At 39.7% G+C, this 27,606-nt stretch overlaps 1 protein-coding gene across 7 annotated transcripts in view; it reads right to left on the bottom strand.

The window, feature by feature from the left end:
• The window catches only part of LOC108429671 (adhesion G protein-coupled receptor E1-like), a 35,540-nt gene extending 28,250 nt beyond the window's left edge, over nt 1-7,290 (bottom strand). For 6 of the 7 annotated variants that reach the window (XM_037542470.1, XM_037542473.1, XM_037542475.1 and 3 more), the window contains exons 1-2: nt 6,962-7,289; nt 1,804-1,884 (exon numbers count right to left, since the gene is read on the bottom strand). In XM_037542470.1, the coding sequence (XP_037398367.1) occupies nt 1,804-1,884; nt 6,962-6,989 (109 nt within the window). In that variant the 5' untranslated portion in view covers nt 6,990-7,289. Of the gene's footprint in view, nt 1-1,803; nt 1,885-6,961 lie in introns of all 7 variants that reach the window. The other variant, XM_037542478.1, reaches the window with a different exon arrangement.
• Between the last annotated feature and the right edge of the window lie 20,316 nt (nt 7,291-27,606).

The raw sequence follows: 27,606 nt of genomic DNA, 5'->3' as shown, positions 1-27,606 counted from the left end.
ACAGTCACCATCAATCTGAAGGATGCTTTCAAAATGCAAAGAACCCTTTAATCATACCAAGGGTTCTTTGAGTGTTTTTTTATATATAAAACTGTTTTATTTGCTAAAGAACCCTTGGAGAACCATCTTTTTAAGTGTGTAGTACAAGGTGAATTTTGAAGTATGTTTTGAATGTACTGTTGAAGAAACTAGCCCTTTTTCAGTGACTGGCTAAATCACATTTGCTTCCAAAATTTGCTGATATTTAGTGAAAACTGTTCTTCCATCTCCCCGCGACCCTGAGGAAGAAGCGGCTTAGAAAATGTGTGTGTGTGTTCTTCCATCTACCTATACAGGGTTTCCTGTACTACTGGCTGCCACACAACCACCAAAGTGTAAACAATCCCTGCCCAAAAGTGGCATAGTGTGGCAAAGTGTTCTTTTCATTCAAAAGGACTTTTTTCACTTATCCCTATCCATGAGATTAAACATATAAAAAGTGGCATTGATAATACACTCGGTCACACTTTATTTGGATGGTCCCCTATAGATGCTCTACAGATACCTAAATCACTAACAAACATTCTGGTGATATTCAGTTGATTATCAACAACAGTATGGTTAGTGTTAGGAGTAGGTGAAGGTTTTTCCTTGAGGTTAAGGTTAGACTTAGGTTTAGGGTTAGGAATAGATTTAATAAAATCTTTCACACTACAGCCACAACATTACAGACCTACCCAGAATATTTATAATGCATCATTTTTCATGATATGAAAATGAAATCACATGATTTGTTTTCTTTGATCACTGTCACTGTATTAAGGCCAATCAAAATCTGCCAAGTTCTGCATTATTTTCCTCAATCCCTCCAATCACTGCTTAGCAAATGTTGCTATGCACAACTGCTTCAGTAATCAGCCCCTGTCATGTTATAACTATTGTTGGGTCTCAGAGGTTCTCTGAAGTTTCCGAAGGGTTTTAGGATATTCAGTGTGGAAAAAAGTGATATAAATACCCAGTAAGCAGTGACTAGTTCTCAGTTGACCTCAGAACAGCTGTGGCTTGGCCATCCACTTTACTACCCACTCTGTTTATCTCTGAGACACTGACAACCAGAGCAACTCTGATTATCTCAGTCAGGTGCTCAGAGGAGCCCATGGTTATTAAGTATTAGCACAAGGTCAGATCATTTAGGACACTCTAAAATAGTCACCAGCAATTCCTAATGATAGTTCTTGACCTGTCTAAACAGTCATAATGAGTCAGTTAAAACATAACAGGTTATTTATGCTCTCGGACTTCACAGACTGTGCAGCACATACCAAAATTACAATTTTTTTTTTCCTGTTTAAAAATAAATTACATACATATTAAAATATGCAGAACAGTCAAAGAGCAACAAAATATGCATTCTGGTCAGGAGTTCTCCAACTTTTGCACATAACTGTAAATGAAATGAAAATTAAAATTGAGTAAACAACAAGTATAACACTCTTCAGTTACTACTTGGACCTACTGATAAAGGGATGAAAATAAATAATGTGATGATTGAGTATGTTGCTGACTGGACATTAGATTACTGTCATAATGACCTGTGGTCACAAGTAACAGATAACATGGAGGTTACATTTAAGCACTGTTTTCTATTAGTTGCCCTGTCTGGAGTCTTTTTAAGTGAGCATAATCTTATTCAACTGTAGTACTCAGAATCAGATTCAGTTTGACACCAAAAAACATAATGCAAAAGTGCTTCTGTGCTTTAAATAGACAAATATAAAAGCAAATAGACAAAGAATAGAAATAAAGGTAGCATGACTTACATACCTTTGCATTTTTTATTCGTGCTCACAAATCCCTCAGGACAATTCTGAGGGACTGCTTCAGTAGTTAGGGATAACAGAAGACCTGTGAAGAAAAGATCTTTACTTTTAAATTTGGTTACAAAGTGAAGTATTGTGAAGTATTTGCTAAAGCTTTCATTAGAAAACTGTCTGTGTAAAACTTTTTAGATGTTGATTCCACATTTTACATCTGAACAACATGATTTAATCATTTCATGAAGCAGATGCTTCCCGGACATAAAAGCACAGAGGATAAAAGACTGAACAGCCATGAAACAAACAAAAAACAAACAAAACCCTTTAATGTTTGCTGACAGATCATCAGCTTATCAACAGAAGCACCACTGTGGAAACAACTGCAACCATACAAGGTTAAATCACGTCTGACCACAAAGTTATTGCTTGGTGTCTTGTCCTGCTTTTGTCCATCTTGACCTTATTTAGTCATACTGCTGGTCATTGGATGTCATCTATCTAACACTGGGTTTGTCTGAGTGATTAGATTTTTTCTGAATTGTTTCTGAATTGGGGATTGAGCAGGATCAGATAAAACATAACTGACTCTATCCTCCCTCTCTTTTTTCCTCTCATTGTTCCTAGGCCGAAAACAGAGAGGTCAGGCCAGCTGCTGGCCACCCTGCATCAGGAACTTACTCGCACCTCTTCCTGCAGGTCAGACAGCTGGTAGGGTATTGTGGTGGGTGTGTAAGGAGATGAGAAAAAGGGCAGTGCAACTTTTCATCCCACAGACTGACCACACTGTACAGTCAGCAGAAAGGAGGCTAGGCAACATCATAACTCTTACCAACAGTTTCAGCACGTCGCTACTTTCACTGAGAACAAGCAGACCAGAATGTAGAAATGCTGGACAGTGTTTTATTGCATTACAGTGGTAGAAATTACAGATGCTTCACTTATTGTTCTTAACATGAAGAGCCTTTTCCATGACACACATTTTTGAGCCTTTTTCACTGACACTTCTTTGATTTTACTTGACAATAAAATATTACAACTGTACTGATACACTGCATGCAGTTATATATAATTAAGATTATATGCAGCTTAAAAAGAGAATTTCATCTATTTTCCAAAACGTCTGCATAATTTAGAAAAATGGCTAAGATTAAACTAAATCATTCAAAGTGGTTTGATGTTACTAAGTCAAAGTTGTTTATAGTGGTGATGATAGGAACCGAATGTCAGAAGCAGCAGGAGACATGTTCACTGGTGGTTTTGAACAGTAAATAAATGGCTATGTTTGTGTTGTAGTAATGGCAACCCCTGTTTCCAGTCACCACCACTGTAGAGGAATTTGAGTCTGTAATTTTCTGTACAATGAATCATCTCACATCAAACCATGAATGATGATTCAATCTTGCTTGTACTGTCCATTTCATCACTACACCCTCCTTTTTAGCTTCAGGCTGGCAGTCAGCTGCCTGTGATCAGTCTATAGCTCATTGCTAGAGTTTATGTTGTACTGAATATACCTGTTACATGGTAGGTTACATAATGAAAATAACAATTCAAAAGATTAAACATTTTGGAATCATGTTATATAAATAATTTGTGTGATTTATATACAATAAAAACTTATACAGTGTCAATTTAAATCTGATAAATATGAAATGGTATGTGTAAATGTTTCATTCAGTATTTCATGTCAATATTTTACATTATATTTTTACTTTCAACCTATTTATTTATTTATGTCAGTTATTTGCCTAAAGATTTCATCACCATTTTGCAAATATGAGGCATTCTGGGTTCTGAATGAATTATAGATTCAGCTTCTATGCATTAAAGGCTTGTCCCAGTAATCACAGAATCATCTACAGCCCTGTTCATCATCCTCGACACATCTAACGCTTCTCCATTTTTAATGCTTCCTATTCTGTTTTTATTGGTTTTATGTTCTGCGATGGACTGTACCCTGCCTTCCACCCAGTGATTGCTGGGATAGGCTGCAGCCCCCCCTGCGACCCAGAAGGATAAATGATTTAGAAGATATGTGCGTGTGGATGGTTTCGTATTTAGAATTACAATATTAATTAATGTATTTAATATTTAAATACATTAATAAGCATAACAATAATAATACGGTGGTTATTTAAGCCTCAAGCACTGAATACAATGGACATTTTTTAGTATTTTGTGTGCCTTTATTACAGCTTCCATCCTTTTCCGGAGACTTGCTATACGTCAAAGACATCTGCAGGGATATTTTTCCACACCTCCAAAGTTCAGTCTTAAAAGTTGGTTGCATTTTCTGCTTCTCATAATCCAATCCAAGCAATTCCAAACACAAGCCTGAAAAAAAATCCAACATTAGTGGATTTTTTCAGATCTGAAGCAAGAATGGAGCTTGATCCTCTCTCAAATATGAAAGCTTTAAGTGCTGTTTATCTGATGGGAACAATTTTAGTGGTCTACCAGGTCTTGCACAGTTGTTAGGAGTCTCATTTTCTCTGTATCTTAATCATTTTGAATTTTTGAACAATGCTTCAAAGAAACTATTATTATTATTATTATTATTATTATTATTATTATTATTATTATTATTATTATTATTACATATGCTAATTTTTCACTGAAAGTGTTCTTTTTCAGTACTGCAAATTTAATGCATAACTTTAAACCCTTATGTACATTCAGTCAAATGTAATTACTGTATAAATTAGGTTATGTGCTGTTTCTGATTCTTTCACATTCCAAACTGGTTCATCCAACTTATTAAGCTGTCAGTAGAGAGGCCTGCTCCGGACTTTTTCCTAGCATAACTGCTTCCTGATTTGGCGTCATGGTCCTGCTATCCTGTACTGTGTGGACAGATAAACGCACCTTTGATTTCCTGCAACTCTGTTTCCCCCTCTGCACTACACTCCAGTCTTACAATAACTTCCCACATGCATTCGGTTCTTGCCTCACAATAGATGCCCCCCTTTTCAGTACTGCTGCTTTGCTGAATTTCCCAAAGAAAAACATCATTCCATGAAGTCCAGTGACCCCTAAGGGGATGATGTGTGGGTGTTTGATAAAGAAATTCTGCTGTGGGGCCCAGAGAACAGATGTGCTTTTTTGAGCAAGGAACAGAAAATGCTGGAGGGAGAATGCAGGCTGTGTTCTCTGTGGGTTTATCATGGCAAGTTCATTCAGCTTCCAACTTACAGATTAATTGAGACAAAAAAAAAACATTCCCTGATGCTGCAGTTAAATCAGATTTTCCTGTTCTGTCTGTCATTTCCTCTCAAAGAGTTTCACAGTTTTTTCACAGCTTTGAAGCTGCCTATAAATTTGCAGATGTTGGCAGAAGAACTTATGAGTCCCACACTAAAATGCACAGTGGCTCCAAATAAACATCTGCTTTACAGTTTTAGTTTCAGGATTCTTGCAGTGCAGGCAAGGGGGATTCCATCGATTTTGCACATTTCTGTGTAATTCAGTGGTTGAGATGTAAACATACCCACTACAATACTGCATATCAGATGTTGAAACTGAGACATTTTATTGTTTTTTTTTTTAAATATATGCCCAATTTGAATTTGATGCCAACAACACAAAAAGAAGTTGGGACGTGGGCCACGGTGTTTCATCACCTCTTCTTTTAACAACACTTTGTAAGCATTTGGGAACAGAGGAGACCATTTTAATGGAGTTTTAAATGAGCTCGGGCTCAGAGATAGTGGCAGCATTTCTGGATACTGTTAATATATGACTTCCTCTTTGCATATTAGAGTTTTAATATGCATTTGTGGATGTAGCGACAAACTGTTTTCACAGACAGTGTTTTTCAAAAATGTTTCTGAGCCCATGCAATGATTTCCGCTATAAAACCATGTCTGTTTATAATGCAGAGCCATCTGAGGGTCCAAAGATCATGGCCAGCAAATACTGTTTTTTGGCCTTGTGCCTTATATAGAGATTTCTCCAGATTCTCCAGATTCTTATAATGATATTATGTACCATAGATAATGAAAATCAAAAGTTGTTTGCTATTTTATGTTGAGAAATGTTGTTCTTGAATTGTTGCACTATTTGCTTGTGCAATCTTTCACAGAATGGTGAACCCCTCCTTATCTTAACTTCTGATAGATTCCACCTCTCTGTGATGCTCTTTTTATACCCAAACATGTTACTGACCTATTGCTAATTAACCACCAGGTTTTTTATCGTTACACAACTTTACCAGCATTTTTTTTGCTCCCTTCCCAACTTTTTTGGAACATGTTGTTGCCATCAAATTTAAAACGGGCAAATATTTTTCAGAAAAAAATACAATTTCTCAGTTTAAACACCTGATATGTTGTCTTTGAACTATTGTCAATTACACTCACTGGCCACTTTATTAGGTATTGTTCAATTGCTTGTTAACACAAATAACTAATCAGCCAATCACATGGCCGCAACTCAATGCATTTAAGCATGTAGACTTGCTGAAGTGCAGACCGAGCATCAGAACGGGGAAGAAAGGTGATTTAAGTGACTTTGAACGTGACATGGATGTTGGTGCCAGACGGGCTGGTCTGAGTATTTCAGAAACTGCTGATCTACTGGGATTTTCACACACAACCATCTCTAGGGTTTACAGAGAATGGTCCGAAAAAGAGAAAATATCCAGTGAGCTCCAGTTGTGTTGACAAACATGCCTTGTTGATGAGGTCAGAGGAGAATGGGCAGACTGGTTCGAGATGATAGAAAGGCAACAGTAACTCAAATAACCAACCAAAATCTCTGAGGAATGTTTCCAACATCATGTTGAAAGTCTGCCATGAAGAATTAAGGCAGTTCTGAAGGCAAAAGGGGGTCCAACCTTTTACTAGCAAGGTGTACCTAATAAAGTGGCCAGCAAGTGTATGTACAGGGTTTAAATGATTTGCACATCATTGCATTGCTTTAATTTACATTTTGCACAGCGTCTCAACATTTTTAGAAATGGGGTTCATAGTAGTACATCATAGTAGTAGTAGAACCCTTTTTGGTGCTATATAGAGCCCTTTTCAAAAAGGTGCTATATAGTAACGTCTACATCACATTCTCTGTCAATCTGAAGAACATTCACAATGCAAAGATGGTTCTATATTGAATCATTTTCTTTACTTAAGACCCCTTAAGGAACAAATTACATTTGGAAGGCGACTCACCCAGAAACAGAAGATATGCACACCTCATGGTGAGAAGAAAGAAAACAGATCCTGGATAAAGGCACCAATCACAGCTTATACTCAGCCCCTTTGCTGGAACAGTGTTGTAATCTTCCAGCTGCTGCTTTGCCAATGTTGCAGAGACACTTAATTTAACTGGACCAAACAAAAATGAAAGTAAAGCAGGTGGCCACTCCTTGACCACTCACCCTAACCTTGCAGTGTCTGTCTCAAACTTCGGGCATTGTCTTCAGCTTACTGTCCCGCTGAGGTGAAGTAGCAGAGTGTCACTGTGAGAGCAGTCAGACCCAGCTGAGTCACGCCTCTCTGCTGAAAGGGGGAACTCAGAGAAGAGGGTGACGGTGGGAAGAGGGTGGAGTGAACATTGCAACAGATTCCACAACTAAAAAAATAAAAGTACTGAAAATGACGTGCCATACAGAACGGTTCCATGACAACAAGGTCTTGGCTAGGCCTGTTTACTGAAGCTATCTTTTAATCTGTACAGTAAACCCTTTACTCTCTTTCTGTCTGTGTATCTATTCCTCTTTTAGCCATAGATGTAAGTTTAAAATATCTTGTTTCTCTAAACCTTAAAGGCCCACACTTCAGTTCTTCACCCTTTCACTACCTAACATACATATTAGTTTAAACATGAAGGTACCAGTCAAGAATGTTCTTGAATATGACGACACTGATGGACTATTGATTTGAGATTTAAGAAACTTTAAAAAAGCAATAGGTTTCTAACAGCTGTAACACTTTGCCATGACCCGAACAAGTCATTGTATTCAAAATATGCCAAAACTGCAACAGCAAAATAGGCACTGAATACTTATTCAAAAATAATGAATCACAATTCTAAATTAAAAAATTTATTGTTTTAGAATTTTTTTAACTTCCTATTTGCTTGAACCAGACACCAGGAATCTTTTCTCTTTGTATAACTGCTGGCCCAGAGATTGCTGTTGGGGGAAGGGGGTCAGAACATGCATTATATTGCTGTGTATCCTGGGGACTGTAATGCATCTCAGCATGAAACAAGCTAATAAGAATAGAAATTTTTAATAATTTCGCAGGCCGAATGGGACTGTGTCACAGGCCTGACTTGTGTTTCATACATGGAATATAGAACTTCTTCTTCAGATAGAAGAATATAGTCACTCAGCTATATACATAACATTAGCTAACTTTTTACTAGCCAGGTAAAGTATCATTCCTACCATTTACTTGCTAATTAGCAAGACTAACTTTTACTTTTCTGACTTATAATATATGGTAAAAAATATTTTTGAATCCCAATGATGCATACCAACGATCTTTCCAGCCAAGTGTTGGCAGAAGCTTCAGAAAAACTAATACAACTGCAGCGTATCAAGGGAAGTAAACAAGGGAAAAATAGTTTAAACTATAAATTCACAGTTAGTTCTTATTTTTAAAAGGATGAGCACTCGGACGTACACTGACAAGTAAACTCACCTTGTTAGCAATTTGGTTCTGCATATTTGGCCTACTCCAAAATGAACTTCTTTAGTTTGAAAGAAAATTAACTGAACAAGTTGGAAATCAAACGGAAATCAAATAAGCGAGTTTGAAGAACCTTGTTAAAGTGTAAAGAATCTTTTTCCACTGCAACAGAACCTTCCACATAACATAACAGTCTCTCTATGGAGTGTACCTCTAGGATTTTTTTGGACCTTAATGAACACATATGGATGGCACCATGCTGTCACGCTAGGCCAGTAAGTGTACATTTTGGAGATTGTAAATTCATTTATAGTTGACCCCAAAGCATTACACTTAAAATATGGTAAATAATACAGGGTAATTTCACACATACTCGTTAACGCCTACACACTAACAGAGGAAGTATGACCTTTTTCTTTTGCAATCACACTTTCTTTTTCAGCTTGTCACACTTTGACACGGAACAGAATGTTCTCTTAGACGGCGCTGCTGCATGACTGCTAACAGCTGTCTGAAGCTGTTCTAATTACGGGTGTGGTGTAGAAGACTTTGGTGTGGAATAGCAACCTACTGCTCATATCATACATTGTCTACAGCATAGCCTTGAGCCAAAACAAAGGCTGTCCATAGGTACATGTATAACCTCCATTGAGAGGAGTCATGAGAGACTTTCCTGAGGACAGATTTAATACTGTGGTGCTTTACAGCCACGTCATTCAGAGGTTAAACGCATTTGGACAGTGTGAGGTAGGGGCTTTTGCGTCCCTTTGAGCCCAGATTTAGCCAGAAGAATGAGCGAAAAGTCCCAGGCTACTAAACAATAGGAATATGAAGTCCACACAGGACATGGTGACATAGTGTGGTGTGATATAGTACTATGCTGATTGATAATTGGCTGTTATAGTGACATTGTGAGGCCCAAAAATCATTCCTTTCATGCTGAAACAATGGGCTGACCCTTCATAGACCCCAGTTTTACCAAGGACACATGGTGCATAATGAGTAAATATATTGGCTGAGGATGAAAATGTGAATTCTGGTAGTGATGAATTTGTAATTTGGCTTAACAAACACTTTACACTGTGTGCACAATTATTTGGCAAGTCTTGTTTTTATTAATGACCAACTACAGTGGTCTCAGTTAATCCAAAATGTTAATAAACCTCAAAAATGAATGTTTAAGAAATATAAAGTGAAGTTTTGTTTTTCTTAGGAGAATATCTATATGTGCACATTTATTGGGCATCTATAAAGGTGCAGAATTATTACGCAGCTAAATGAAAAACACATTTTCCCCATCTCACTTTTTTATTTTCATCTGTTCTCAATTCAAGTGAGAATTATAAACAAACAACTCAAAACTTTTCAATGAACATTTCTGAGAAATAAAAAAAAAAATTAGTGACCAATATAGCCACCTTTCTTTTCAATAACAGTGATAAGCCTTCCATTCATGGAGTCTGACAGTTTCTTGATCTGTTGACGATCAACTTTTTGTGCAGCAGCAACCACAGCCTCCCAGACCCTGGAGTTCAGGCTCAGGAGTTCAGAGAGGTGTACTGTTTTCCTTCACTGTAAATCTCCCGTTTAAGAATTGCCCACAAGTTCTCAGTTGGGTTCAGGTCAGGTGAGGAAGGGAGCCACGTCATAAGTTTTTCATCTTTAACACCTTTACTGGCGAGCCATGCAGAGGAGTACTTGGATGCATGTGATGGAGCATCGTCCTGCATAAAAATCATCGTCTTTTTGAATGATGCAGATTCTTCTTGTACCACTGCTTAAAGAAAGTGTCTTCTAAAAACTGGCAGTAGGCTTGGAAGTTCATTTTGAGCCCATCTTCAACACGAAACGGTCCAACCAGCTCATCTTTAATAATACCAGCCCATACCACTACCCCACCTCCACCTTGCTGGCGTCTGACTCGAAGTGGACCTCTGTCCCGTTACTGACCCAGCCACGGGCCCATCCATCTGGTCCGTCAAGAGCCAATCTCATTTAATCAGTCCATAAAACCTCTGAAAAATCTGTCTTCAGATTCTTCTTGGACCAGTCTAGACACTTCAGCTTATGTGTCTTGTTCAGTGGTGCTCGTGTTTCAGCCTTCCTTACCTTGGCCACGTCTCTGAGTGCTGAACATCTTGTACTTCTTGATACTCCAGCTAGGTTGCAGTTCTGGAATATGACAGAACTGGAAGATAATGGGTTCCTGGTAGCTTCCCGCTTGCTTCTTCTCAAATCCTTGGCAGTTATTTTGTGTCTTTTTTTCTCAGCATGTTTCTTGCGACCCTGTTGACTATTTGCAACAAAACGTTTGATGGTTCTGTGATCTCGCCCCAATATCTTAGCAATTTCAAGAGTTCTGCATCCCTCTGAGAGACTTTTGGTCATTTTTAACTTTTCAGAGTCAGTTCAATCTCTTTTTTGGCCCATTTTGCATAAAGAAAAAAGCTGCCTAATAATTAAGCACACCTTGATATAGGGTGTTGACCTCCTTAGGCCACACCCTCCCTCATTACACAGATACACATCACCTGCTATGCTTAAATCCATTAAGCATTCAAGTTTATCCAGCTTGGAGTTAGAAAATATGCCTAAAAATGATAATATGGTCAAAATACTCACTTGCCTAATAATTGTGCACACAGTGTAAAGTTTGCAACAATGAAACTACTCATAGAAAAACAAAAAAATACTTTTTTGTAATTACCACATATTAAAGAGGTAACGTTTCCAGATTTCATGAGAATGACCAGCATCAGCTCTTTCTTCCTGTGCACTTGGGGAATGTTTACAGAAAGGAACATTTAAAGGACATTAGAAAGAGGAAATGTAAATGGATGATGACCGTTAATAACCAGATCTGAAAAGTGTCAAAACCAGTTCTTTGCCAGCATTAAAATGTTTGAGACTGTATTTGAGTAAAAGTGTATTTCATTATTTTTGCTGGCAGTTTGGGCTGTTGTAGCTCCGTGTAAATATTGTATATATGCACTTACTTGATTGTATCTGTATTTTATCATTGCACAGAATATTGTATTTCTTGCAGACTATTCATGTAGTGCTTATTTTATATGGATTTAATTACTTACTTACTGTTCTGTACTGTACTGAATTTAAGGTGGCTGTGAATTTAACATGGCAGCGTATTCAAGGTATCAATTTAAGAATTATGGTAATTTGACTTATGATTACAGTTAAGGTGGACTTAAATTTAAGGTGGCAGTGGAACAAATCACCACCAATTGTTTTTATTTCATTGGCTCTGCTCTTGACTGATTCACTTCCTATCTAACAGATTGCTAGCATCATTCCTCCACTTCCACTGTCACCCAAGGGGTCCCACAAGGTTCTGTACTTGGCCCATTATAAACCATTCATTATTTACATGCCCCCTCTTGGTAAGATTATTTGACATTTTTAACTTTGACTTTCATTGCTATGGATGATTTGTCTTCAGACAGATTCAGCCATTAACCCCCCCTCTTGGCAATTTGGAATCGTACCTCTCAGAAATCAGGAACGGAATGAAACATAACTGGCTAATACTAAAAAGTGATAAGACTGGACTCATTGGTTCTAAATCTGCACTCAATAAAACTAGCCCCCTTGTTCTCTCAATTGATCATGTTGTCCTCTGTGGTCCATAATCTGGGTGTCATCCTTGAGGCCTCACTTAAACTCGACTCTCATGTCAGCTCCCTTGTTAAAACCTTTCTTTCACTTACGCAATATAGCAAAAATCCAGCCATCTCTCTCCCAGCCAGCTGCCGAAACTTTCATTCATGCTTTCATTTCTAAAAATCTAGATTATTGCAATTCTCTTCTTGCAGACATTGACTCCTCATCACTTCGTAAACTCCTTCATTGGCTTCCAATAAACTATAAACAATAACTATTATTATTATTATTATTATTGTTCATTGGATTTAATTAAGTTTGCTTGAAAAAACCAACATAATGTTCTTCACAATCATTGTATTATTATTGTTATTCTATGCTCAACAAGTAGTGTTTCTGGTCCCAGTTTTTGAGAATTTAAAGTAGCGTTGAATTTAAGGTGGCTGTAAATTTAAGATGGCTGTGAATTTAAATTATGATTACAGTTACGGTGGCATTGAATTTAAGGTGGCAGTGGATTTAAGGTAGCAGTTTAAGGTAGCACCTAACATCTCATTACCGACCACCAAACTTTTTCCTTTCTTATTTTTTATTGACACACCAAAAGAAATTCCTTGTAATTAGCGAACAAATATTTTGATTCTGATTAGAGGTCTGTCTTCTAATACTCTTCTTCCTCTCTCATGAAGATAAAATAACTTGATGGCAGAATAGATCTCTCACATGAGGTTATGAAATACAGCAAATTACCCTACGTGCCTACGTGGAAAGTTTGAGGAGTTTGCACCTTGTTTTGTTTGGTTTATCAAGAGAGGTCAGATAATAGGCTTCAATAAACTGTTTTGATCATGTTCTGGGTTCTTTTATAAAAGAATATTGAGAACTTGTCTAAGAACCTTTCCACAAAACCAGCTTTTTCAAAACAAAAGTTAGATAAATGTAGAAACTTAGCCAAATGTAATATATATATATATATATATATATATATATATAAAATTAGGCCAGTGTGACGGTAATGGCACATTTAAGGTGGTTTGCTTTAAAAAATCAATGAAACGTGTCATTTCATTGTCTTTATATAACTCATGAATAGGGTTAAGCAGTGGTTTCTGTCAGGTCACTTTTCAGTGTGCCTCTGCTTCTCTTCTTCTCTCGTCTCTTTGCTTTTCACATTCTGACTTCAGTCTTTATAAAGCGTTTAAATTTAACCAGAAACTACGTCATATCCACTTCCTCCCAGCACAGAAACCACAAAAACCCAGACACTCTAACAAGTTTACCAGTGTCATAGCAACAAATTAATAAAAAAAAAAAAAAACAGGTTTAACCACACTCTTTTATAGATACTTTTTTCCCCTCATCTTTTTAGAATGGTTGCAAAGATTATTAAAATAATAAAAGGTAAATTGTGTGGGTTTTTTTCATTTACACTGTCAAATGAGAATAAGGAAATGTGACAAACAAGCCCAAAGCTTTCACTACATCACACTTCAGAAGTGCTCCTGTTATGTAACAGCACCTCGTTAAACTGCCTAAGCACAGTCATATAGTTGAATACAGAGGTTTGGGTGCTCCCTGGTCAGGTTACGTTTTTTTTATATTTTCTTAGTGAAAGGTCACACATCCACTACAGAGAGCAAACTGCTGCACATTTTAATGTAAAATTTCTGTTTATTACTGCCTAACAAACATAAATTATGGCTTGTGCAAAAATGATGGAACACTTTATCTATTATGTTTGATTTCTTTCCGACATGTTAAATTCAGGAAATAAATAGAAAGTGTACACAAAAATTAGCAGAAAGTTAGTTTCCTAGCTTTCATTAACTTATTTTCACAATCACCTGAATATGTCATTTGACTGGGGGTGTTCAAACTTTTGCACATGAGTATATGCTTGAGATGTGCACACCTATAAAAAGAACTGTTATTTCCCCCAGATTCTCAGACCAACATCAATACCTATGAAGTGTCAAAAGTGTCAATTCAAACATACTCGAAGCTCTTTCACATCAAAGCAACGATGGTCAAGTGCCATGAACATTCATTTATTCATAATTGTCCCCTGTTCTTCTAAAAGCAGCAGATAACTTGTTGACTAGAAACACATAAAAGAAAGAATGCACAGGTATGGTTAAAGGATGGAGGTCTCCATTGCTAATACCCTGTCATCTTGCACTGTTGTCCATTTAATTAGTGAATTATAAGCCTTAATCAGTGGACATACAAACAAGCATAAGGTATTTCCATTCTGGCTTTGTTATCATTTATGCAAAATGCTTGAGTAGCAAGGCACTTCCTGTGAAAATGTGGCTTTGACTCAAAATATAGAACAGTGGTTATTTACACATATCTGTGGTCAAGGCAATATAACAGAAACAGCCTGGTAAGCGATTAAATGATTGTGTACAAATGAATTGTGGCTGTTTTAGCACAAAAAAATCAACATTATAAAGGGACAAAGAAGGAAAAAAGTAAAGTGTCTGAATATGTAAGGCCTTTTAATATTCATTTAATGAGGTTTTTTTAAAGTAAAGGTCATGGAGAAATGTTCATGCAATGTAAAAAGCTGCTAGTGTGTTCAAACTGTGCAAGTGTTAATATATAAATATAACTAATTGTGTTTGTTATACCAATAATGGGCTCTTTCTCACACACACTCACGCTCATACACAGACGCTTGTGCTCAGGAAAGCATGTTGATAGATTTAAAAAGCCTATTGTGTCTTTCTGTCCATGTCAGGGTTTGCCTCATTCTGTTTCCTTAAACGCAATTGCCTGCAACACACAGGCTGATCAGAGAACCACCGAAGGTCATAGTGGTAAACCAACCCACACAAACAAAATCCACTTGCCTCTTTTTATTTTACCAAATGTGTCTGCTATTCCTCTTACTCTCTCCCACACACCACACACACACCACACACACACACACACACACTCTCTCTCTCTCAAAACCCTCAGTAGTTATGTCTTCATTCTACGTCCTCACAATAGCACACTGTTCCTGTTCCCCTGGCGGACGCCTGTTATTTACACAAGGGTCTCTGAACTGTCTGTCCAGCGTTCGTTCACTCTTTACTCACTCCATTTTCACGCTACACAATATGGATCAGGATGTTTCGTTTTTTTTCTCAGAAATAGCAGGGCTACACTAAAAGGCCCATATCTTGCATGTTTTTGTTTTTATTTTTTCTATTGAAGTCCACTTGTCCGTATGTAGTTTTATATATGAAAAGTGATCATGATTTGTTTGTACATGACCATCTTCCAACACCTCTCTTTATTTCTTAGAATTAATCAGGCTGTTCTTGTTACTATGTCTCATGGTAAATAAGCCCTGTTGTTTTTGACTGCCTTATTCTAGAAGCACTCAGGGCTGAAACAATCCATAGAACTTTAATTATAAATGGGCAGGGCTAAACTGCTGTAGGCAGCTGAATAGGTGGATATATGCAAAATAATTCCAATGAATTCAAAACAGGCTGTATGTTTTTCATATATGTGCTGTATGCACTGAATAATGAATAGTGAATCATCCCACTACATGTCACCCCAGGCTGTGAAACCTGCCCAGGCATGGGAAGGCGTGACAATGGGGCTAGTGCGGGAAGGTCTGACAATGGGGCTGGCGCAGGAAAGCTTGAGGCCGAGAGGACATGCGCCACATGAATGCCCAATCATTTCCTTTAATAAAATAAGCATAAGTAACGTAAAGGGTAATTAAGGCAAAAGCATTTTAGTATAAAGTCCAAGTCCATCAAAAGTCCAAAATGTGATTTCAACTTTGAACCAATTTGTTATTATGATAGTATAAACCAAAATAATTTTTTTGCATCAAATTCCCACCATCCCAAATTACATAACAGCACAAGCAAATGAATAAAAAAACACTTCCTCTTTCTTTTTAAAATGAATGCTTGTTTTACAGAGGGCATAGAGGCTGTATATCAATCAGTCTGTTAGTTTGGGTTCACAATGAGTGCATTCAACAAGGCTGTGTGGAATAAGAAGAAAGACATGAAGGGGACAGTTTTCACAAGAAGGTGCTAATTTGGACACAATATACTAAGAGAGAGTGCATGTTGGACATGTGTATTTGTGATGGACAAATACTGAAGAGATGATTGTTAAAGTGATAGTTTAGGGTAAAATATAAATATAATATAATATATAAATATAAATATATAAATATAATATAATATATAAATATATAAATATAACTGATCGGCTAGCTTCGGCTGTTTGGTCATGCAAACCACATTTGGTCGTGTTCGGTCAAGTTGACGTGTAGTATTGTGTGACACACTGGCTTCTATAAACATGGACACCAAACATGCTATATATCAAGGATTCAAGGATTCAAGGATTCAAGGAGATTTTATTGTCATTCGCATCACATGGTACATGAGGTGGAACGAAATTGAGATCTCATGGTCCAGTTTACACCCAAGAGCTGTTATTAAAATAGATAAATAAATAGAAAGTACACAAGAGAGGGAGAGTAGGAAGTTAGCAGCAATATGAAGTCCAGAGTGCAAGTTTGCTATAGCAGCATGATATTGACTTAGAGCAGTGGATAAAGTGTCTAGATAAAGTGTCTCATTGCGGTTTAAAGTGACAGTGCCTGTAACAGTACTTGTTCTTGTAAGTGTCAGTTGGAATTTAGGAGCCTTACAGCTTCTGGTATGAAGCTGTTTCTGAGTCTGGTTGTTTTGCACTTGATGCTCCGCAGCCTCCTGCCTGAGGGGAGCGGGACAAAAAGTGTGCTGGGTGGGTGGGATCCTTCCTGATGCAGGTAGCCCTTTTCCTGCATCTGGAGGTGTAAATGTCTGTGGTGCTTGGGAGGCTGACTCCAGCAATCCTCTGTGCAGCCTTCACCACCCTCTGCAGTGCTTTCCTATCTGCAGCAGAGCAGCTTCCATGCCACACGTTGATGCTGGAGCACACAACGCTCTCCACCACACATCTGTAGAAGGAGGTGAGGACTGCCCTCCCGAGTCCAGCTCGTCTCAGCCTCCTGAGGAAGTAGAGCCGCTGATGTGCCTTCCTGACCAGAGTGGAAGTGTTGTTGCTCCAGGTGAGGTTGCTGCTCAGGTGCACACCCAAGTACCTGTAGCTGTCGACCACTTCCACCTCAGAACCTCCAATGTGCAGAGGGAGGTGGTCATGATAGCCCCTTCTGAAGTCCACAATCATCTCCTTCGTCTTCTTTACGTTGATGCAGAGGTTGTTTTCTCTGCACCAACCCTCCAGGTGTTCCACCTCCTGCCTGTAGTTGGACTCATCTCTGTTTGTGATGCATCCAACCACTGCTCTGTCGTCCGCAAACTTCACAATATGACAGCCTGGATGGATAGGTGAGCAGTCATATGTAAGCAGTGTAAACAGGAGGGGGCTCAACACACAGCCCTGAGGGGAGCCAGTGCTGAGGGTTATGGTGGGGGAGGAGATGTTGTGGATCCTCACAGACTGCGGCCTGTTGGTCAGGAAGTCTAGGACCCAGTTGCACATGGAAGAGCTCAGTCCAAGTGAGGAGAGTTTTGTTATCAGGGTCTGAGGAATCATGGTGTTGAAAGCAGATGTGAAGTCCACAAAGAGCATACGAACATAGGAATCCTTCTGCTCCAGGTGGGTGAGGGCAGTGTGGACCACAGAGGAGATGGCATCCTCTGTGGATCGATTCCTCCTGTACGCATACTGGTGTGGATCCACAGTGACGTTGATGGTGGCTTTGATGTGGGTCTGAACCAGTCTTTCAAAGCACTTTGTTACTATCGGCGTGAGGGCCACTGGCCGGTAGTCATTTAGACCCGTCACTGCAGAGCTCTTGGGGACCGCGATGATGGTGGCAGTCTTCATGCAAGAGGGGACTGCTGCCTGGATGAGGGAGGCGTTAAAGATGTCCGCCAGGACGTCCGAGAGATGGTCGGCGCAGTCTCATAGCACCCTTCCGGGGATGTTGTCCGGGCCGGCAGCTTTCCAGGGGTTGATCCTCCTCAGCGTCCTCCTTACTTCTGCTGGTGTCACGCTGAGGGGCTCCTCTCCTGGTGAGTGTGTGAGTTTGGTGCTGGGGGGGGGTGTCAGGATTCTCAAAGCGGGCGTAGAACTTGTTGAGGGCCTCAGGCAGGGATGGGTCTTTGGAGCTTTGTGCAACGTTGGATTTGTAGTCCGTGATGCACTTGATGCCCCTACACATACTCTGTGGATCCTGGGAGGAAAAGTGTCCCTGGATTTTCAGAGCATATGCTGCTTTTGCCCTCTTGACTCCAACAGTCAGCTCTCTTCTAGCCCTCCTGAGTTCACCTGAGTCCCCAGACCTGAAGGCAGCATCCCTGGCTTTCAGCAGAGAACGCACCTCTGCGTTCAGCCAGGGCTTCTGGTTCGGGTAGCAAGTCACAGTGGGTGAACTGCATTTAGGGTTAGGAAAATTATGTAAACTGTTGTTTTTTTCCTGACATACTATTGCTTTAAAGGGCCCATATCCTTAATTTGTCTTGTATTTTGTTTTTTTCCCATGAGTTCAAATTATAACAGTGTTGTTTTACTCACCAAAACTCGTAATTAATTTTTACAAGACCACTTTACAACCTCTCTTTATGCCTTAGAATAGTGATTCCTAATCTCAATCCTGCTGATCCCACGCTAAACACAGTTTTGTGCTTTGTCTCATCAAGCACACCAGATTAAACTCAGCAACTAACCACCAACCTCCTTATGGGCTGGGTCAGGTGGGTAAAGTAGCGAAATCAAAAAGTTGCATTATTGGGACTCTCTGCTTTACAATTAAAGGAGAATTCTACAGATTTTTCAAAATGAATGCATAATTAAGTTCATATATAAACAAAAAAAAAAAGCTCCATTCAGACTTTACAGTGGTCTTCACAGTGGTAGTGACAGGAAACAGGGGTCACAATGTCTATAACACAAACAGCCATTTAACAAGTTGGCTAAACCCACCCTACATGCTGCATGTCTCATGGCATGCTATCTATCTTACCATTCGGGGCAAACAAAACAATGTCTATTTCATAACTCTCAAAACATAAAAAAACAAAAAGTTGAATTGGAGCATAAACAGTTTCATGAAAGGAGGATAATCGATTATTTCCTTGTTGAGTTTAAATTGACCACTGCTTCTCTGTTATGCAAGGAGAAACTAGCCTTCCTTAAGAAATACAGTCTCAAGTGCCATTCTCTTTGATAGACCTGATTATTTTTACTAAGCAAAACAGAAGGTGATGCAGCGGCTGAGGCAAGCTATGTGGTGATTGAGCTCATCGTGACAGCAGAGAAGTTGTTAACAGAGAATTTGCTCACATTGTCCAGAAATGTGAGTGAGACCATGAATACGGTGATCGAGCGGATCAGTCTGACGGCATTTATAATCAGCTGTGCATCAAAGCACAAAGATTCAGTGCCTGTTCACTGGCACTCGATGAGAGTATAGACTGCCATGTTTCTGGTAGCAAACACTGAGCAATATGTGCTCAAATTGCTTTATGTGTGTTTAGTTAATATTAAGTGTTGAAATGATCTTTTCATACAGCAATTTGCTGTTTCTTTACTATGGCCTCCAGAATACTGCCTGGCCAGTGGCCCCCAGGTAATCTGAGTTTGAGACAAATGTTTCAAAGCAAAACCTCAAAGCTAACATAAAGCAATGTCTTAGGCATAGACAGCAGATTCATAATGTATTCATTTAATACATTTTGATGAGGTAGCTTTTAGCTACATTAATCACTTTAGACATCTGGTTCCTATCACCACACTTGTGAACAGTTCTTGTTAAGACTTGTTAAGTTTCTGTAGAGTGGAGCCTTCTCAGCAACTTCTTTATATAGAAAGTTTAAAAATCAGTGTAATTGCTCTTTAAATAGGATGTTTTTGTTACTGTTCCTTCAAGACATACATGTAAATGACCTCTGTACTGACTGACTATCATGTTTTGTGCCCCATTCAAAAAGAAGTCTGGGCTGAAACTCTCCTTATAACTTTAATATGAATAAACAGGGCTGAATTGCTGTAAGATGAACAGGCTGATGTATGTTAATATGTTGGGTTTTGCATTATTGTGTGATGAATTTGCAGTGTAGTTTCCAAACATGTGCCATACAGACTGGGGAACGAACAGTTATATACACATAGGCATTTTATAAACTACTTATCCTTTCGGATTTGGTGGGGGTGGTGCTGGAGCCTGTCCCAGCTGTAATTGGGCAGAAAGCAGGAAACACTCTGAACAGGTTGGCAGTCCATCGCAGGGCAGACACACAGACATACACAATCGCACACACATTCACACCCAGGGGCAAATTAGCATATCCAACTGGCCTGACTGCATGTCTTTGGACTGTGATAGGAAACCCCACGTAGATAAAGAAAGAACCTCCAAACTCCACACAAAGAACCGAATGCAGGCCCTTCTTGCTGTGAGGTGACAGTGCTACCCACTGCCCACCTGAATGGTAATACATCAAAATCACAATGAAGTTTTCAATTTAAATGGGCTTCCAAGCGTGCAGCACAATCATATAGCCTCTACATTTTTTTCCATATTTCTCATGAAGATGGTGTAACAATTAACTTTAACTGAGACCAGTGATAACATCCCAGTCAAAAGTGGACACAGCTGAATTGAACATGCATTCATGATAATTGCTAAGAAATTTCAATCTAAAGGCTTATGAAGAGCCTTAAAAGCTTGAAAGTTGTTTCTAATATAAATAGTGAAATTGATCCCTATCAATTTTTTATTTCCCAAAAACCTTTTAATTACATTGTTAATAGTGTAACAGTAAGATGTTTCCTTCAGATTTGTTGGAAAATCATCTCAGGTGGCTGCTTGAGAGAATTTCAAACGAAAATATAAAGCTGCATCAAGACAAACTGGCATTAAAAAGAATCTGAAACAGTAGATTTAATTCATTTATTAAGAACATGTGGCTACATTTCAATCTCCTAACTTTATATGTACATAACATTAAACTAACGTCACAGCAGAGTGACAAAATGTAACACATTGTAAAGGGCAGCTGCAGTTCTCAAATACTGTTTTAAAAAAGTGTCAAAGGCTTTCCAGTTCTTGGAGGCTTTGCATCTTACAGTCTGCACTTGCATTGAAGTTGCTGGACAAGTTGGCAGTGGTTTTTAATCCACTCCACTTGTAGATAATCTTCTGGACAGTGGAATAACCGATTTCCAATATTTTAGATATCTTTCACATTTTCATCTGCATTCATACCTTTCTTTCTGAAGGCCTCAGAGAGTTCTTTTGATGCAGGCATGATCATACCACACACTCCAATAACACAGAACAAACCAGACCAGAGGTTTAAAGATTTTTAAAGGATTTTCCACACAGGAAAATTGCATTGCTTTTAATATCAATTATGTAAAAGATGACAAAAAGATGTTCATTCAGAGCATCACTCGTTGAAATATATCACCTTTTTCTACTGACACTGTTCAAATGAAGACTTAATATTTGTATCTCCTAGTATGTTGAAAAAGTTTGAACTTTTCATGGGGGGGGGGAGGGGAGTGGTCTTACTTTTTCACATGACTGTGCAGGCTAAGCATGGAAGATACTATTTAAAAAAGAAAGCTTACTTTCTGCATTATGAAGTTCATGAAGTTATGAAGTTCACTTTCAAAGCAGAAAAACCCTCATGCAGCACAGTCATTTTTATATCCTTTTCAGTGTAGTTGTCTCAGGGAAGAGAAAAGATGAGCATGATAAGCAGTTGCCCCTAGTCCTAGACAAAGCAAGAGCATCAGCCCTAAAACTAAATTGACAGAAATGCCATTTTGAACTCTCAGAGTCCAACCAGAAAATTTGGGCAGCTGTGGTGGACAGTAACTAAGTAAATGTAATTCGTTACAGTACTTAAGTCGTTTTTTTTTCATGTATCTGTACTTTATTTAAGTATTTCCATTCTGGGCGACTTTTTACTTTCACTCCACTACATTTCAAAGTCAAATATCTGACTTTTTACTCCACTACATTATTCAAAATCTGTCATTCCTTTTGGTTTTTGTATGTATAAAAACATAACATGTCAAAACAAAAGAAGCGCAAAGCAAGAACACCAATCAGGGCACTTTGTTCTGAGCTTGTTTTGACCTGTTGGACATACCAACCCAGTGCAAGCAAATCCACACTATATTTAGGTCACTTTAGCAGGTAAAGCGGGACGAGGTTAATGCAAACACTGACTGACAATTACACATCAAAGAATTACTTATCACATATTTCTCTCGACTTTGTGGGTAATAGATCACAATATAGAAATATGTACACATATGCAGTTGTGACTGTTTCTATTTTCAGAATTTATACAAACATTATTTCATTTTATTCATATTAAGTTCATTTTTTTGTTTGCATTTTATAATAAGTTTAATATGTTTATTTTCCATTCTTTTTATAATAGGTTTATGTTTATGAACAGACACCTACAGATGAAATATAGTAATGGAAAACTCATTTGTGAACCTGTGTTTAAAACATGTTTTTGTTAAACTTAAACTTGTGACTAAGTTGCAAATAAATCTTAAACTGAAACTTTGCTCGTTCGCAAAAGGTTATTTTAGAGCCACTCGGTTCTACCTGATGGAAATTGTTTGCCATCAGTGTTTTGTGCTTGGAGTATTTTCACCTAAAATGAGTTCATGAAACAAGTCCATCCATCCATCCATCCATCCATCCATCCATCCATCCATCCATCCATCCATCCATCCATCCATTATCTTCCGCTTCTCTGGGAAGCAGGGCAGCATCCTAAGCAATGAGGCCCAGACCTCCCTTTCCCCAGCCACTTCCACTAGCTCTCCAAGGGGGATTCCGGGGTCTTCCCCGGGGTCTCCTCCCAGGTGGACTTGCCTGTGAATCCTCCCAAGGGAGGCGTCCAGGAGGCATCCTAACTAGATGCCCGAACCACCTCAGCTGACTCCTCTCGATGTGAAGAAGCAGCGGCTCTACTCCTGGATGACCAAACTTCTCACCCTATCTCTAAGGGAGAGTCCAGACACCCTGCGGAGGAAACTCATTTCGGCTGCTTGTATTCGTGATCTTATTCTTTCGGTCATTACCCAAAGCACATGACCATAGGTGAGGGTGGAAACGTAGATCGACCGGTAAATCGAGAGCCTTGCCTTATGGCTCAGCTCTTTCTTTACCACAACAGACCGGTAAACAGCCCGCATCACTGCTGACCCAGCACCAATCCGCCTGTCAATCTCCCGCTCCCTTGTACCATCACTCGTGAACAAGACCCCGAGATACTTGAACTCCTCCACTTGAGGCAAGAGCCTATCCCCAACCCAGAGAGGGCTCTTTTCATGAAGCAAGTCTAGTTACAAAAATGATAACGGGACATTAGAGTCATAATTAATCTTTCAGTACTTTTACTTTCGATACTTAAGTACAATTGAGGAAAAATACTTTTATACTTTTACTCAAGTGAAGATCTAAAGGGAGCACTTCTACTTTTACTTGAGTGATATTTTACTTTGGGTACCTCTACTGTACAGGGTACTCAAGTACATGTTTTGTGTACTCTGTCCACCACTGACCGTAGGTGCTGTATCAAACTCCTATAACTCGAGTCTAAAAGCACTTAAAAATATAACAGCTGAGTTAAGATGTTTATGCTGTTCTGTGTTCGAATGTGAAAGTATTCTTTTGTATTAAAAATGTTTAAGCATTTATAAACTGTGATTATGCTCAAATGCTCCAATATTAACCCATTCATTTTGGACTCTGCCCCATTCATGAGAGGACACTACCACCTCCTGACACGAACAGGTATTGCAGCTTCAGTTATGGAACATATTGTGCAGCTAATTGTTCAGTTCAGATTGGGTTTGTGAAGAGTTCAGGCGGGCAAAACACATGCTCTACCTTTTACTTAGACATGGTTTTCGGCTTTGTTAGAGGCTGGACATTTAGTGTTTACCAACTGTTAGCTAAATTTGTGAATTAGCCAAGGCCTGTCTTAGACTACCAAAAAACTTGTGTGAAATGAAAAACAAAGAGATTGATTTATGAGTTTAATAAGCTATCTGCTAAGCTTTTTCTTCTCAGTTTAAACTCACGTAAGGAAAAAGCTCAATCCTGATACTGGAGATCTACCACTCTGCACACTGATTTCCTGTAGAACATCTTCAGATCCCATTAGGAAACAATCAAAGCCATTTAGAATCAGCTATTGGTAACCTCTGACCTGAAAGTACACTGGTCATCATTTACATTGTGATATCAACCCATTAAAAAAGCCAAAACACATCAGGAATGAACAGAAACACCAAATGGTTTCTATAGGTTTTTCCAACAAGGTTATCTATATAATTTTAGAATACTGTAGATTTTGATGACAGAAAAAAAGTACGATTGTAAGTATAAATTTGGGACTTTCTATATATGCAATTACAAAAAGTGGTTTAATGTATCGAATAGGTGTTTATATCAGGGTTGCACAAATTCACATCTGGAGGGTCCAGCACAGTTTCCCTATTTAAGCGCATCTACTAAGCCTGGCAATTGAATCAGGTGTGTTTTAGCAGGACCAGAGCTGTGGACCCCAGGTGGACCCCATGGAGACCTGTTTCCTCTGAACAGTAAAAGACCCAGTGTTGCCAACTCTTCAGTAAGGAAACTCGCTAGAAGACGCTAAATGACGCCATCGCCTAATTTGCATAATATATGTTTTTGAAGCTGTAAAGGAAAAACGATGTGGGAGAGAAAAAAAACCCGAGATATGTTAGAACTACAAATGAACTCAGAACAAATGAACAACTTCTGTTGCCTTTGAAATAGGCAGTCACTTCTCAAAACACGCTCATGACTTTAATGCTGTGTAAAAATCATGTTTACGTAAATTACATAAATCAGTTTTTTGCTGTGTTGTTAAATGTTAGCATAAGAGTAGCAGTTAGCAGGAACTGCTGTTCTACGTTCAACCCTCCTCCTTTATCCGGGCTTGGGACGGCAAAGTGGCCTTAAAAGAGACACTTTTGCAGAGTTACTTAGTTTTTTTTTCTTTTTTTTTAGGTTTTTTTATTTATTTCTTTTTATTTTCTTTTTTTTTAAGTTTTCTTAAGTTTTCTTTAGTTTCAATCCTATTATTCACAAACTGTTCTGGCTCACTGAAAGAGTAGGTCATCTTCATTTTGGTCTTCTATGGCAGGTTCAGCTGAGGGAGCCGACTTATATGAATAAGCAGCTGATGTGCCAAAAAGCTGCAAAACATCATCAGGCAGCTTGTGCTCATAGCAAGCCTCACCAGACAACCTGAGACCATCTCGGATATACAGGATTGAGTTAAGGGTCTTCAAGGACATCCGATTTCTATGTACATCCCGCTCTGTAAATACGGGGCAGGGTCAGTCAGCGGCGGCGCATGCGCAGTGTGGACGTGGAGCGGTGTGGGTCTGCTCTGACTGTGAGACTGCACTGTGAGTGCTGTGGGACGGGGACAGTAACTGAAGAGCATGAGGGTTCATCTCAGAGTCTCCAAAAGTCTCCAATAACACCACAAAAAGTCGCTAGATTTGTCGCTAGTCGCTTTTTAAAAAATAAAGTCGCTAGAGGCTCTGAAAAGTCGCTAAATCTAGCGACAAAGTCACTAAGTTGGCAACACTGAAAAGACCTCATGTCATCAAACATCAGCCTACTGATTAAATAAGTTTTTGAATATTGATCAATTTCATTTTTACTAGGGTTTTCGAAAAATCACCTCTATCACCTCTATCGTTAAACAGAAATGTTCAGAACCCGAAACGTTTTCTCCTGTGAACATTAAAGAGGTCCTTAAACACTTGAAATATCCATCCATCCATCATCTTCCGCTTCTCCAGGGTTCGGGTCGTGGGGGCAGCATCCTGAGCAATGAGGCCCAGACCTCCCTTTCCCCAGCCACTTCCACTAGCTCCCTGGGAGAGATTTAGTCACGATATAGTCACGCCAGCGTGTCCTGGGTCTTCCCCGGGGTCTCCTCCCCGGTGGACTTGCCTGTGACACCTCCCAAGGGAGGCATCCAGGAGGCATGCTAACAAGATGCCCGAACCACCTCAACTGGCTCCTCTCGACGTGGAGAAGCAGCGGCTCTACTTTGAGTCCCTCCCAGATGACCGAACTTCTCACCCTATCTCTAAGGGAGAGTCCAGACACCCTGCGGAGGAAACTCATTTCGGCTGCTTGTATTCGCGATCTCGTTCTTTCGGTCATTACCCAAAGCTCATGACCATAGGTGAGGGTGGGAACGTAGATCGACCGGTAAATCGAGAGCCTTGCCTTATGGCTCAGCTCTTTCTTTACCACAACAGACCGGTAAACAGCCCGCATCACTGCTGACCCAGCACCAATCTGCCTGTCAATCTCCCGCTCCCTTGTACCATCACTCGTGAACAAGACCCCGAGATCTCCTCATCCCGGCCGCTTCACACTCGGCTGCAAACCGATCCAGTGAAAGCTGAAGTTCACGGCCTGATGTCCCCAATAGGACCACATCATCTGCAAACAGCAGCGATGTGACCCTGAGGTCACCAAACCGGACACCCTCCATCCCCTGACTGCGCCTAGAAATTCTATCCATAAAAATTGTGAATAGAATCAGTGACAAAGGGCAGCCCTGATGGAGTCCAACTCTCACTGGGAACAAGTCTGACTTACTGCCGGCTATGCGAACCAAACTCCTGCTTTGTTTGTACAGGGCCTGAATGGCTCGTAGCAAAGAGCCATGTACCCCGTACTCCCGAAGCTCCTCCCACAGAATACCCCGGGGAACACAGTCGAATGCCATCTCCAAATCCACAAAGCACATGTGGACTGGTTGGGCAAACTCCCATGAACCCTCCAGAATCCTGGAGAGGGTGAAGAGTTGGTCCAGTGTTCCACGACCAGGGCGGAACCCGCACTGCTCCTCCTGAATCCGAGGTTCGACTATAAGCCAGACTCTCTTCTCCAGTACCCCTGCATAGACCTTACCAGGGAGGCTGAGGAGTGTGATTCCCCTGTAGTTGGAACACACCATCCGGTCCCCCTTTTTAAAAAGAGGCACCACCACCCCAGTCTGCCAATCCAGTGGCACCACCCCCGATGTCCACGCAATGTTGAAAAGGCATGTCAGCCAAGACAGCCCCACAACATCCAGAGCCTTGAGGAACGGATCTTATCCACCCCTGGAGCCCTGCCGCCAAGGAGCTTTTTAACTACCTTAGCGACTTCGGCCTCAGTAATGGACAAGCCTATTCCCGTGTCCCCAGACTCTGCCTCCTCACTGGAGAACGTGCTGGTGGGATTGAGAAGTCCTCAAAGTATTCCTTCCACCGCCCAATGACGTCTTCAGTCGAAGTCAGCAGCACACCATCTCCACTATATACAGTGCTAGTGGCACGCTGCTTTCCCCTTCTGAGTTGCCTTATGGTTTGCCAGAATCTTTTCGGAGCCGACTTAAAGTCACTTTCCAAGGCCTCACCGAACTCTTCCCACACTCAGGTTTTTGCTTTGGCAGCAACTGAAGCCGCAGATCGCTTGGCCTGTCGATACCTGCCAACTG

This window comes from Pygocentrus nattereri, chromosome 1 (assembly GCF_015220715.1).
Source record: "Pygocentrus nattereri isolate fPygNat1 chromosome 1, fPygNat1.pri, whole genome shotgun sequence".
NCBI lineage: Eukaryota > Metazoa > Chordata > Actinopteri > Characiformes > Serrasalmidae > Pygocentrus > Pygocentrus nattereri.
This window is presented reverse-complemented; position numbering and strand designations above follow the sequence as displayed.